The sequence below is a fragment of the Stegostoma tigrinum genome, chromosome 1 (assembly GCF_030684315.1).
Source record: "Stegostoma tigrinum isolate sSteTig4 chromosome 1, sSteTig4.hap1, whole genome shotgun sequence".
Taxonomy (NCBI): Eukaryota; Metazoa; Chordata; class Chondrichthyes; order Orectolobiformes; family Stegostomatidae; genus Stegostoma; species Stegostoma tigrinum.
Genome location: NC_081354.1, coordinates 50,550,921 through 50,565,179, shown reverse-complemented (window position 1 = coordinate 50,565,179; position 14,259 = coordinate 50,550,921). Strand labels below are relative to the sequence as shown.

Sequence of the window (14,259 nt, the reverse complement as noted above, 5' to 3'; positions counted from 1 at the left end):
TCTTCTGTTGCACTCAGCTGTGTTTGCATTAGGCCATATTTTTATTCACCATGTTGGACCTAAATATTGCTGATTGCTGATTGCAAGTCAGCTTGCCTGTTGTTGAGTAACGCTGTAAGAGCCTAACCCCTCTGTTACATTCTTAACTCAACATACACATTGATTTAATGTACATAGCTAAAAATACTGGAAATATGTGCAAGTCAGACAGCATCTATTCAGAGGAAAGACAGCATATTGACATTTTGGATATGTTTTTCTTCGTTAGTATTCTTCTGATTTTCATTTTTGATTTTGTTTCATATTTCCAGTGTTTGCAACTTTTATGTTTTTTGCATTTATTATACAGTTCATTGTTTTTAATAACTGAATGCTATTCCTCAGTTCCCATTGTTTTGAGCACTGGTAATCCTCAAACATTTAAAAAGTCAATTATTATAACATGAATAATAATTTAATTTTCAGCACATTTCATAGATACAATTCCAACCCAACCCCACATCAATATGTAGATCCTAGTTATCATTTTACACCTCGCCCATGTACCCATTAATGTATTAACCTAAACACCAAGTGTCAACTAAATTCACATAATTATTTTGTAATGCATTACAGCTGAGCCTGCTCCTGACCTCACTGAATGTTCATGTAGGCACAGTGATCAGGAGTAAGAATACTTGCTGATATTTTTCCACCTCTCTGTGTTCTTGTTCCTACCCCCAGATAAGAAGGAGTCACTGCTGGTAATGTGAAAAAGAGGGAATAAAAGAAAATGCAGAATGGGATAGAAAAAAAGAAAATAAAACATTAAGAAAGGATTAGGCAAAAAAAAATGAGTAAAGAAAGGAAGGGTGAATGAGAGATGGGGAAGTGAAAATTAGCCAAAGGTAGAAAGACAGACTGAGAGATGGAGGAAGATTAAGCAGGAAAAGAGGGAATGGAAGATGTGGAACATGTTGGAAGAGTAAGAAAGGGCAAATGAGAGGGAAGGATAGAATTAGACTGTAGGCGAGTAGGCAGTGAAAATATTTTATTATGAAGAAAGAAATAACATGAGGAAGGAAAGAGAATCTGTGGGACAGGGCAAATGCTGAGCTAAATAATTTTATTCTTCCACACTTCATGATTTCTTTACAAATGTATGGCTGTTGTTATGTCACTCAACAATTCATATTTAATTTATAAGTAGACAGATAGGAATCACTCTAAACTATGCAGTTATGCATATTCTTTTTTGTATTCACTTTGTTTGAATTCCCACTGTCCATCTGTAATTCCTGTTTCCTGCATCTTCTATCATTATGTAACAGTATGGTTTTATTTGACATAAACTAAATTACTGTTGGACAGTACCAATCTGGGCATGAAATTCCTTCCAACCCAAACTCCCTGATAGGCTGTATAAATTCCCAAAAACATCATATAGGTTTTGCAAGTTGCCAGGGCATCTACTAATTGAAGCCGTATTTTTTAGAGCAATTAAAAATATCACAATGCCAGTTCTGACAAAAAGTCAAATTTGTTACTTTCTTTCCATAAGCCGCCTATTCTGCTGAGTAGTTCCAATTTTTTTTTGTTTTATGATACATTCTGTGATATCTTGTATAAATATAGTCCCAGCCAATCAGTTTTCAGAATAACAAAAAAGTCACTAAATCTAGAATATACAAAGCAGGAAGAAGAACTTTTTTCTAAATATATTTTTAGACGTCTTACTAAACTGATTGTAAGAACACTCAGTTATTTCAACTGCAAAAATGCGAATATTGTTTGTAGAACAATCAGACCCATTTAAAAATGACTCAGTTAAACAAATTCAGAAGTCTGTCTTGAGGTCAAAGTGTTGAAGGAGATATGTAAACTGTGGCAGGTTACCATAATCTTACCTCCAATTCTGTCAAAACTCCATGAATGTCAGATATTGTCTATTCCATAACGGACTACAAATGCTTGTTTAGTTATAAATGCTAAATGGTCTTTTCCTCAATCTCTCACTGTGCAGGAGCCATTTACTACCTTCTTTCTGAACCTGCAAGGAGGAAAATTTGATCATGCTGATAGAACATTTTCAGCAGTGTCTAGAGCATGGCGCAACTGTCAACGTGACACCTCTGACGTAAAGGTATTTAAAATTGTTTATTGTTGTACTGAACAATGTTGTCAATGACTCTAAAAGTAGATTTATCACTTAGTTTGCCGTATCCCATGAAATGGTGAACTTTTGAAACTTTGTGGCCTCATTTAGGATGGCATGGTGGCTCAGTGGTTAGCAATGTTGCCTCATAACACTAGGGACTCAGGTTTGATTCCACCCTCAGGCAACTGTCTGTGTGGAGTTTGCACATTCTCCCCGGCTGCTTGGGGTTCCTCTGGGTGCTCCAGTTTCCTCCCACAGTCCAAAGATGTGCAGGCTAGGTGGACTGGCCATGCTAAATTGTCTGTGGTGTTCAGGGAAGTGTAGGTGGGTTATAGGAGGATGGGTCTGGCTGGATGCTCTGAGAGTCACTGTGGACTTGTTGGGCCGAAGGGCCTGTTTCCACACTGTAGGGGTTCTATATTCAATATAAAAGATTCAAGTCTAAGTGGACATCTTCACCTTTGAATATACTTGGTCATAGTTGTCAGAATATGTACAGAGAAGTAATTTCCGCTTTTGTTATGATTTTTTACGCTTCTGAACTTTTACCGTTCCGTACGTATGAATTTCTACCTTAACCCCAAGGTTTGCTTTATTCCTCATATATTGGTTGCCATTCACTGTGGCCAGAGTAGCTACATGTTTATGGTGACAGTGTCAATGTTGTGACTGTTGCCATTGTGTCTGATTTACTACCTTGGGTGAGCTCAAACTTTTCCAAAATAAACATAAGCCAACCTAGTCACTTTTCAGTCCTTGCTTGCAATTCTATAAATTGTCATTCTCTCCTCCTGACTATGCTAACTACAGGAGTGAATAATCTCCTTGTCTTGCTAGCCACTGGATTAAATTTTCAAGGTCCACGCTCCGTCCATGACCAAGAATGCATAATTACATTGTTATAATATCATGCTCTTCCACTCTCATGCTTTCATCACCACCAACTCTCAACCTCTTATGTATTTTCTTCACTGAATAGATTTTAACTCACGTGGACATCTGCCATCCACATCTCATCTTCTGCTGCGTCTTGTTTATACATCACTGCTGTCTTCACAACCTTCCACTGATTTCCTATATTCTATGAAGTTATGAAGAAGAGTCATACTGGACTCAACATATTAACACTGTTTATCTCTCCACAGATGCTGCCAACATTTTCTGTTTTTGTTGAGTCTGGTGTAATTAATTACCTAATAGGTCTCACACACCTTTCACTATAAAATTAAAATACAATGACCAACGAAAGATCACAGGTTGTTCAGCCCAATTTTCTTTTAATATTATTGGTGTTGTAGTGACTGAAAATTACTTAGGAAATGTAGTATTAAGGGGATGAGAATATATCATACTTCATTTGTATTTAAGTGATGTTTATGTGACAAGTAACTTGATAGAAGCATGGACACAGTTACTGGCAGTTGAAAATCTGTATGATGAGAGAAAAAATACGGACCAGGATATTTAGGTGCCTCCAGTGTCAGGATCAGAGGTGGACAATGGTAAAGATAGTGCTGGTGATGAGCATGTCAGATTCCTGTTAGCATTTTCCTGTAGGCTAGCTGGTTTTATCAGAATGGGAGTGTTGGGCCTTGGAAAAATGCTTGACTTGGGAGGGAGATTAATTAAAGTTATCATTGATGGTTTGTTGAGGGCCAGTTTGTGATTTGGGTGGGGATGTCTGTGCTGCACGCAGAGTCAAAAGCAGAACATGCACACTGAAACAGCAACAGTGTAGAGAGTCAGTTGAAGATACAGGTGCCGTGTCGTGCGCAGAGATTGTTGGGACAAACTTCTGTACGAGCTCATGTACTATCGGAGTTCATCACTATTCTGGCATCGAGTGACATAAAAGATAGGATTCAAACTTACTGATAATATAGAGAGTTCAACTGAGCTTAAAGATAATAGCTCATAATGGAAGAACTGTTCTCAGATTTTGTGCAAAATTCTTGGTGAAAAAAGCAGAGCCCTGGACTCTGAGGAGAGCAGAGCAGAAGGAGAGGCTAAGATAACCTTAGTATAGGCACCTGACAAAAGAAGTAGAGAGATAAGGTGATGCTGGCCTCTTTGACCATTCCCAATCATTTACATACAAAACCACAAGTATCAGTTCTGACAAGATCCAACAGTGCTAAGACTTCAAATTTTTTGAGGGACTGGTAAGTATCCCGGATCTGTATCTATCACATGTTCAGATGTGCATGTTCCCTGAAGACTCTGCTGCGCCAACTAGAGTTTGATATCTAGGGGCCTGTCATGAGGGCCTTCCACTATGCTCACCTTGCCTAAACAAAGAAAACTGTTGAACCTTTTCTGGCACAGTGGGCAGTTTGCCTGAACACAGCTCTTCTGCTGTTGATCACAGCAACCTCCAGCCATGCCAGCATTGGTCTGGATGGTGTCCTTTTGTCACCATCTAGAAAGAGTGACTCCCGCTGTGACTCCAGGAAAATCTCCATTTTGAGTCAGAGAAGTGAGGAACATCCTGGCCTGTGTGTTAGACAGCTGCCTTTCTTGTTTGATCATCAGTGCATACATTTTCTCATTCAAATCACAGCCATAGTGTTTTTAAATGCACACTTGTATAGTCTCACCTTAATCTCCAACTAACAACCAGATTGGTTGCCTCCTCAACGCATCCATTTCATTTGAAATCAGTGGTTACAACTACTTCCCAATAGGTGAAGGAGGGAGAATGAGTGGCTTTGGGACCCCTAAATTGTCCCATTATCAGTTCCTGATCCAAAAGGGAAGATCAAACCCATGAGATTCAAATCTGAATTTGCCCCACAAATGATTCTGAACTAAGATTTTGGATGTGAGTTTGCTCGCTGAGCTGGAAGGTTCATTTTCAGACGTTTCGTCACCATTCTAGGTAACATCATCAGTGAGCCTCCGACGAAGCGCTGGTGTTATGTCCTGCTTTCTATTTATCTGGTTAGGTTTCCTTGGGTTGGTGATGTCATTTCCTGTTCTTTTTCTCAGGGGATGGTAGATTGGCTCCAAATCAATGTGTTTGTTGATGGAGTTCCTGTTGGAATGCCATGCTTCTAGGAATTCTTGTGCGTGTCTCTGTTTGGCTTGCCCTACGATGGAAGTGGTGTCCTTCCTCATCTGTATGTAAGGATACGAGTGATAGTGGGTCATGTCGTTTTGTGGCTGGTTGATGTTCATGTATCCTGGTGGCTAGCTTTCTGCCAGTTTGTCCAATGTAGTGTTTGTCACAGTTCTTGCAAGGTATTTTGTAGTTGACGTTCGTTTTATTTGTTGTCTGTATGGGGTCTTTTAAGTTCATTAGCTGTTGTTTTAGTGTGTTGGTGGGTTTGTGGGCTACCCTGATGCCAAGAGTTCCGAGTAGTCTGGCAGTCATTTTGGAAATGTCTTTGATGTAGGGGAGAGTGGTTATGGTTTCTGGGCCCGTTTTGTCTGTTTGTTTGGGTTTATTGCTGAGGAATCGGCGGACTGTGTTCATAGGGTACCCATTCTTTTTGAATACGCTGTATAGGTGATTTTCCTCTGCTTTGCGTAGTTCCTCTGTGCTGCACTGTGAAAATCACTTATACAGCGTATTCAAAAAGAATGGGTACCCTATGAACACAGTCCGCCGATTCCTCAGCAATAAACCCAAACAAACAGACAAAACGGGCTCAGAAACCATAAACACTCTCCCCTACATCAAAGACATTTCCGAAATGACTGCCAGACTACTCGGACCTCTTGGCATCAGGGTAGCCCACAAACCCACCAACACACTAAAACAACAGCTAATGAACTTAAAAGACCCTATACAGACAACGAATAAAACGAACGTCATCTACAAAATACCTTGCAAGAACTGTGACAAACACTACATTGGACAAACTGGCAGAAAGCTAGCTACCAGGATACATGAACATCAACTAGCCACAAAACGACATGACCCACTATCACTCGTATCCTTACATACAGATGAGGAAGGACACCACTTTGATTGGGACAACACATCCATCCTAGGACAAGCCAAACAGAGACATGCACGAGAATTCCTAGAAGCATGGCATTCCAACCGGAACTCCATCAACAAACACATTGATTTGGAGCCAATCTACCATCCCCTGAGAAAAAGAACAGGAAATGACATCACCAACGCAGGGAAACCTAACCAGATAAATAGAAAGCGGGACATAACACCAGCGCTTCGTCGGAGGCTCACTGATGATGTTACCTAGAATGGTGACGAAACGTCTGAAAACGAACCTTCCAGCTCAGCGAGCAAACTCACATCCAGAACCTCAACCTGAGCTACAAATCTTCTCAAAACTCGCGAACTAAGATTTATTAGAAGAATATTTTCTTAAAGTTTGTGATATGCATGATAGTCATGCCACTAAATGCATAAAGTATGATTATAAGGAAGAAGTAGATGCATCCCTACCTCTCAACATTGATGTAGAGAGTTCTGAAGAAGACTTGTATTGGACTTGAAACATTAACTCTATTTCTCACCCTCGACCAGCTGCAGCACTTTGTTTCTAATCCAGATAGAACGTGTTGTTGTGGCACCAGGACAATAAACTAATTGGAATTATATAAGTACACTTAGCAAAAAGAACAGGAAGATAACCTTACTTGTTAATTAATTCCAAATCTGTGTGGTGTAAATGTACTTTATCTAGTGAGGATGAATTGAAAAGTGGAAATATTTAATGTTCTTCAATGTTTTCACATGAGCAGGATTCCCTTCACCTCATACATACTTTTGCATTCAATCAATATAGCAATCCCAAAACATAAATCAAAACACAAGTTTTTTTTAAAATCAACAACCTCAAGGTTTAACTGCTCCGCTTGGTGCATTCCCATTCAGTTTAAGTTCTGATCACAGAATAAAATTGCAAGTAAGCAAACCACAGCGCAACTGACATCCTAGTTTGTTGCCAAATGTACAGAATATCCAGTTTATTTTAAGGTAATGGACACCAGGACGAATCTTCTGTGATCTTTTTCATTTCAAAAGACCCTCATGCTTAGTGGACTGATTGATTATTTTGATTTGTTCTTCAAATATCAGTTAGCTAGCTTAGCCTGGAGGCCAGTGGTAATCAACATTGCAGAGAATCACATGAATTGGCTGCAGAGAGAGTTCATGCCAGTAGGTATTGTACTTTAATGATGAAAACTGAAGCATATGTGTGGTCACAACCAATTCATGTCTTCATACTGTGAGAGCCTTGGGGTTTGTGATCAAAGCGAAGGCCCAATCCTTACATGACTATGCTGGGATATAACCTTTATTTGAACCTGGCTCAATGTTCTTTTGGTAGTGTCTCTTAACAAATCCATATTAATTGTTTTTAATTTTTTCATACATTGCTTGCCTTTTGATTAAAGCTGTCTTAGCTTGGCAATATTTCCCCAAATATCAAGAGTATAAATTTACCAGTCTTACTGCTACTTGATTCTGCTTTTAATGCATAAACAGCTAGTCATTTTTTAAAAAGATCTGAAGCACATGCTATTTTCAAAGATTAAACTTTTTATCTCAAAAAATATATGGTGTATTTATGTTTTTAGGCATTTAGTGTTGTGACTATAATGCATATCACAACAAATATTAAGAAAATAGTCTTTTGTTCCTTCTATCACATTTTAGCAGGAGATCTGTAAAGACATTTGTATGAAGATTTGTGAAAAACAAATGCAAAGATCGTGGAGTCCAACCCAAAACAATCCTCCAAAACAAAATTAGTAAATAAGTAAATATTAAGGCCTTTCAAAAGAGAAGAAGTGGAAAGGCCATTTCTTAAAAGAAAGCCTTACTTTTCAAAAAATAATCTCAGGGCACTGATTTTGGCATAAAAGAATCTATCTGTTTAATCACATCAGAAGTATCGATTATTTCAAATTATATATTATAAACATTAAATCAGTTACAACCCTCACCAAAAACAAGATTATTGAAGAAAGTAATCAATTTTGTTCACACAATACGGTATTAGAATTGGAACTTTAAGTCACAGAACAAAAATAACAACTTTACTACACCTTTAGTATCATGAAGTATTTCAAGGTATTTAGGGAAAGCAAAACCATTGTCAACAAACATTGATGCGAAACCCTATGAGCTGTTAAGTCAGCTATTCAAAGTTTGGTCAAAGAAAAAGATTTTAAGGAATGTATTAAAGGAGAGACAGATACAAAGAGTTAGGGGACAAATTTCAGAGATGAAGAACTACACACCTAAAGTCACTGGTATCAATGGAAGACTGTTTGAGGTCTGTGTTAAGAGTTCAGGATAAGAGCAATGCAGAATTTCACCAGCAAGGCAGGAGAATGTTATACAGATAAGGGAAGTCAGAGCCACAGAAGGACTGGGAACACATGCCAACCTAATTTGGTGATTACGAGTGAATGTGCCTTGATGCCTGTCAGTATGGGTAACCTCGGGTTCTCAGAGGGTGCAAGATGGGAGACTGACCAGGACAGCATCACAATAGTCAATGATCAAGGCTAATAGTCACAAAGGCACAAATAAATTTTTAGCACCAGATGAACTTCAGGCAAGAATGCAGAAAATATACAATCTTGGTAATGAAATAGACATAGGATTTGCAGTTTATCTCTGTAAAATAAGTTGTGATCTGTCTGATTTGGCCTCAGTGACCAAGTGGATGGCATCTGTGGCTTGGGATCAGAATTTGAGGTTTCTTTTTTCTTTTTTCATTCACGGGATGAGGGTGTCGCTGGCCAGGCAACATTTATTGCCCATTTCTAATTGCCCAGAAGGCAGTTCAGAGTCAACTATATTCCTGCTGGTCTGGAGTTACATGTAGTCCAGACTATGTAAGGATGGCAGCTTCCGTCCCTAAAGGACATTAATGAACCAGATAGGTTTTTCCCGACAATCAGCAATGGGTTCATGGTCATCATTAGATTCTGATTCCAGCTATTGCATTGAATTCAAATTACACCACCTGCCATGGCAAGAATTGAACAAAGGTCTCCAGAACATTATCTGGGTCTCTGGATTAACAGTCCAGTGATGATACCACTAGGCCATTGCTTCCCCTTGAGAAGAATTGGAGACTAAAGGCAGTGGTTTCAGTCTTCCTAGCTTCTAGCTGATTGAAATTTCTGTTAATTTGTTATTAGATTTCAGACAAGCTACATGACAATTCAGAGGCAGCATAGGGGTTGAGAGAGATAGTACTTAGGCAGAACTGGAACCTGTCATGTTCCAGGTGATTCCAACGTATGGATAAGAAATGGGAGTGGGAGAAAGTCAATCTTTGGAAGACTCCAGAGATGATAGAACTTGAGTGAAAAGAGAAGCTGTTGAAGATAAGTTTGCGACTCAAATGAACAGCAATGAAACTGGGCGTGGGTATTTACATCCAGCTGGATAATGGAGAAGCACTGGACGTGGTATTGCAATCAATTGTCAAAAGATTAGGAAGGATGAACAGTAGTAATTTAATACGGCCCAAGTCATATAGGATGCCATTGTGACTTTGGTAAGAAATATTTAACTATACTGGCAATGGTTCAGATTTGTTTCAATGTGTTAAACATAAAGCTGTGGGTATATGGCTATGGATTTGTGAAGCAACAAAGTGTCTAGGGACTGCATGTCCATGGCAGGTTTGAAGGGAAGGGACATAACACCTAACTAAAGGAAACTTGTTAACAGTATCAGCTGATGTGGAAACCAGAAAGAGAAGTTGGCTGGTCAGCAGTTTGTTGAAAAACTGGTGAAGGGAGAGCAGGCCAGCTATATGGATATGAAAGCTTCAAGAGAGCACAAAGAGAAGGACAGGAAAGAAAATAGAGGAAGTGAGTTCAGGAGTAAAGTGGGAAACTGGGAAGCTTGGAGATAACAAGGTGTGGAGCTGGATGAACACAGCAGGCCAAGCAGCATCTTAGGAGCAGGAAAGCTGACGTTTCGGTTCTAGACCCTTCATCAGAAATGGGGTAGGGGAAGAGGGTTCTGAAATAAATAGGGAGAGGCAGATAGAAGATGGATCGAGGAGACGATCGGTGGAGAGGTCACATTCAGGTCAAAGAGGCAGGGATGGAGCCAGTAAAGGTGAGTGTAAGTGGGGAGGTAGGGAGGAGGTAGGTCAGTCCAGGGAGGACAGTCAGGTCAAGGGGGCAGGATGAGGTTAGTAGATAGGAAATGGAGGTGTGGCTTGAGATGGGAGGAGGGGATAGGTGAGAGGAAGAACAGGTTAGGGAGGCGGGGACAAGCTGGGCTGGTTCTGGGGTGCAGTGGGGGGAGTGGAGATTTTGAAGCTTGTGAAGTCCACATTGATACCATTGGGCTGCAGGGTTCCCAAGCGGAATATGAGTTGCTGTTCCTACAACCTTCGAGTGGCATCATTGTGGCACTGCAGGAGGTCCAGGATGGGCATGTCGTCTAAGGAATGGGAGGGGGAGTTGAAATAGTTTGCAACTGGGAGGTGCAGTAGTTTACTGCGAACCGAGCGGAGGTGTTCTGCAAAGCAGTCCCCAAGCCTCTGCTTGGTTTCCCAGATGTAGAGGAGGCCACAACGGGTAGAGTGGATGCAGTGTACCACATTAGCAGATGTGCAGGTGAACCTCTGCTTGATGTGAAAAGTCTTCTTGGGGCCTGGGATGGGGGTGAGGGAGAAGGTTTGGGGACAGGTGTAGCACTTCCTGTGGTTGCAGGGAAAAGTGCCAGGTGTGGTGGGGCTGGAGAGGAGTGTGGAGTGGACAAGGGAGTCACAGAGAGAGTGGTCTCTCCGGAAGGCAGACAAGGGCGGAGAGGGCAAAATATCTTTGGTAGTGGGGTCGGATTGCAGATGGCGGAAGTGTTGGAGGATGATGCATTGGATCCGGAGGTTGGTGAGGTGGTATGTGAGGACAAGGGGGATTCTTTCTTGGTTATTGCGGGGACAGGGTGTAATGGATGAGTTGTGAGAAGTGTGGGAGACGCAGTCAAGGGCGTCCTCGACCACTGCGGGGGAGAGGTTGTGGTCCTTGAAAAACGAGGACATCTGGGATGTACGGGAGTGGAATGTCTCATCCTGGGAGCAGATCCGGCAGAGGTGAAGGAATTGGGAATAGCGGATGGCCTTTTTACAGGAAGGTGGGAGGAGGTGTATTCTAGGTAGCTGTGGGAATCGGTGGGCTTGAAATGGATATCGGTTTCTAGGTGGTTCCGCGAGATGGTCCAGGAAGGTGAGGGAGGTTTTAGAGATAGTCCAGGTGAACTTAAGGTTGGGGTGGAAGGTGTTAGTGAAATGGATGAACTGTTCGAGCTCCTCATGGGAGCTTGAGGCGGCGCTGGCAGTCATCAATGTAACAGAGGAAGAGATGGGTTTTAGGGCCAGTGTCGGTATGGGAGAGGGATTGTTCCACGTAACCTACAAAGAGGCAGGCATAGCTGGGGCCCATGCGGGTGCCCATGGCCACCTGCTTTGTCTGTAGGAAGTGGGTGTTGAGGAATTGAAAGAAAAGTTGCTGAGGGTGAGGATAAGTTTGGCTAAGCAGATGAGGGTGTCAGTGGAGGGGGACTGGTCAGGCCTGCGGGACAGGAAGAAATGGAGGGCCTTTAGGCCATCTGCATGGGGAATACTGTTATATAGGGACTGGACATCCATAGTAAAAGTGAGATTGGGGACTGGGGAATTAGAAGTTCTGGAGGAGATGGAGGGTGTGGGTGGTGTCATGGACGAAGGTAGGGAGTTCCTGGACCAAAGGGGAGAAAATGGACTCCAGAGAGGTGGAGATGAGTTTGTGGGGCAGGAGCAGGCAGAGAAATTGGGTCGACCAGGGCAGTCAGGTTTGTGGATTTTGGGAAGTAGATAGAAGCGGGCGGTGCGGCGTTGGGGAACGATGAGGTTGGAGGCTGTGGGTGAGAGGTCACCTGAGGGGATGAGGTTGTGGATGGTTTTGCAGATGATTGTTTGGTGCTCAGAGGTGGGGTCATGATCCAGCAGGCAGTAGGAGGAGGTGTCAGAGGGTTGGCATCTGGCCTCAGCGATGTTGAGATCAGTGCGCCATACTGCAACTCTCCTATTGTCTCTAATCAACTGGGAAGCTTGGTTTGGTTGGCTTTAAGAACAAAGGAAGCAGCAGGGGTATATTTAGAGATAATGGGAACTGCAGATGCTGGAGAATCCAAGATAATAAAATGTGAGGCTGGATGAACACAGCAGGCCAAGCAGCATCTCAGGAGCACAAAAGCTGACGTTTCGGGCCTAGACCCTTCATCAGAGAGTATATTTACATCAGTCTTTGTGGTAAGATATCAATGAGCTCCTCACTTGTTTATGGGTGAGAGTGGAAGGGTCAGAGAAGAGGGCTTCAAGGAGTGAAGAGAAATCAGGGAGTATTTCCACACTCCAGATAATGCCTGGGTGCAATGTTATATTATAAAGCTCTATGATTTCTGCATTGAGCAACTATATAGTTGAAACTGTTCAGGATTTTTCAAGTAAATGTTAAAAACGTTCTCATCACAGTAAATATTTCCCTTTTCAAAAAAATCCAAAGTAACAAAAATTCCTTTTCTTTATGGTACTGCTTTCTGTCCCTCTCCCCTCCCAGAAATAACTAAATCCACCTGGTGAGAGATAGCAAGAACTACAGATGACGCAGTCAGAGATAACACAGTAGGCCAGGCAGCATCAGAGGAGCAGGAAAGTTGATGTTTTGGTTCAGGACTCTTCTTGAAAAGGGTCCTAACCTGAAACATCAAGTTTCCTGCTCCTCTGACGCTGCCTGGCTTGCTGTGCTTCTTCAGCTCTACCTTGTATTAAAGCCACCTGGCCATTTTTTCATGGCAGGTGTAGGCAGAGACAAAATATTTTTGGATAAATAATAAATTGAAGTTGTTTATTTGTGGGAGTATAGTCACCAGCAGTTAAAAATGCAGTTTGCCGTCAGCCATTCTGCAAATTATGTAGTTCTAGCAATGGATAGCACCAGACGTTGTAAAAGTCTGTTTCACAGTACGAGGTACATTGAAATTTGAGGCTGGCAACTTTTCCATGGGAAGTAGGGAAAGAGGAAAATGTGATTTTTCTGTCTCTCTCTTTCATCATGCTTTATCTTCCATTGCTGAAGAGAGCAAACCTAGTGACTTTAAGAGATCCTGTTTTTTTTAATTATTTGATTCATTCTGGTCCAACCATGGCATCCTGTCAAATTCTTTAAAATGTACAATACAGAGCAGTTACTTGCAAGAATTTGAAAATATTGTAACCATGACATGCAAAAAGAAAAAGCAAGCATGTTCATTGTATAGCAGTGTTTCAGTTAGTTATTTGAACATCTTTCTTTCAAATTGAATTCATCCAAAACAGTGAATCCTATGTTAGACATGATGTCGGTTTCATCATTTAAACTTTGCCTAGTTTTCAGAAGAGCAAAGGCAAGGGATGCCAGAGGTAGGTGTAGTGATATTAACCAAAGAGTCTTAAACCACCTTCATCCTGACTGAGTGATAATGGGAACTGCAGATGCTGGAGAATGCAAGATAATGAAATGTGAGGCTGGATGAACACAGCAGGCCCAGCAGCATCTCAGGAGCACAAAAGCTGACGTTTCAGGCCTAGACCCTTCATCAGAGAGGGGGATGGGGTGAGGGTTCTGGAATAAATAGGGAGAGAGGGGGAGGCGGACCGAAGATGGAGAGAAAAGAAGATAGGTGGAGAGGAGAGTATAGGTGGGGAGGTAGGGAGGGGATAGGTCAGTCCAGGGAAGACGGACAGGTCAAAGAGGTGGGATGAGTTTAGTAGGTAGGAGATGGAGGTGCGGCTTGGGTGGGAGGAAGGGACGGGTGAGAGGAAGAACAGGTTAGGGAGGCAGAGACAGGTTGAACTGGTTTTGGGATGCAGTGGGTGGAGGGGAAGAACTGGGCTGGTTGTGTGGTGCAGTGGGGGGAGGGGACGAACTGGGATGGTTTTGGGATGCGGTGGGGGAAGGGGAGATTTTGAAGCTGGTGAAGTCCACAATGATGCCATTGGGTTGCAGGGTTCCCAAGCGGAATATGAGTTGCTGTTCCTGCAACCTTCGGGTGGCATCATTGTGGCACTGCAGGAAGCCCATGATGGATAAGTCATCTAAAGAATGGGAGGGGGAGTGGAAATGGTTTGTGACTGGGAGGTGCACTT

General features: G+C 42.0%; 1 protein-coding gene across 3 annotated transcripts in view; it reads left to right on the top strand.

The window, feature by feature from the left end:
• Positions 1 to 14,259, top strand: part of lrba (LPS-responsive vesicle trafficking, beach and anchor containing) — an 856,602-nt gene that overhangs the window by 646,233 nt on the left and 196,110 nt on the right. For all 3 annotated transcript variants that reach the window (XM_048526975.2, XM_048526966.2, XM_048526981.1), the window contains one exon: positions 2,003 to 2,122. In XM_048526975.2, the coding sequence (XP_048382932.1) occupies positions 2,003 to 2,122 (120 nt within the window). The remainder of the gene's footprint in view (positions 1 to 2,002; positions 2,123 to 14,259) is intronic.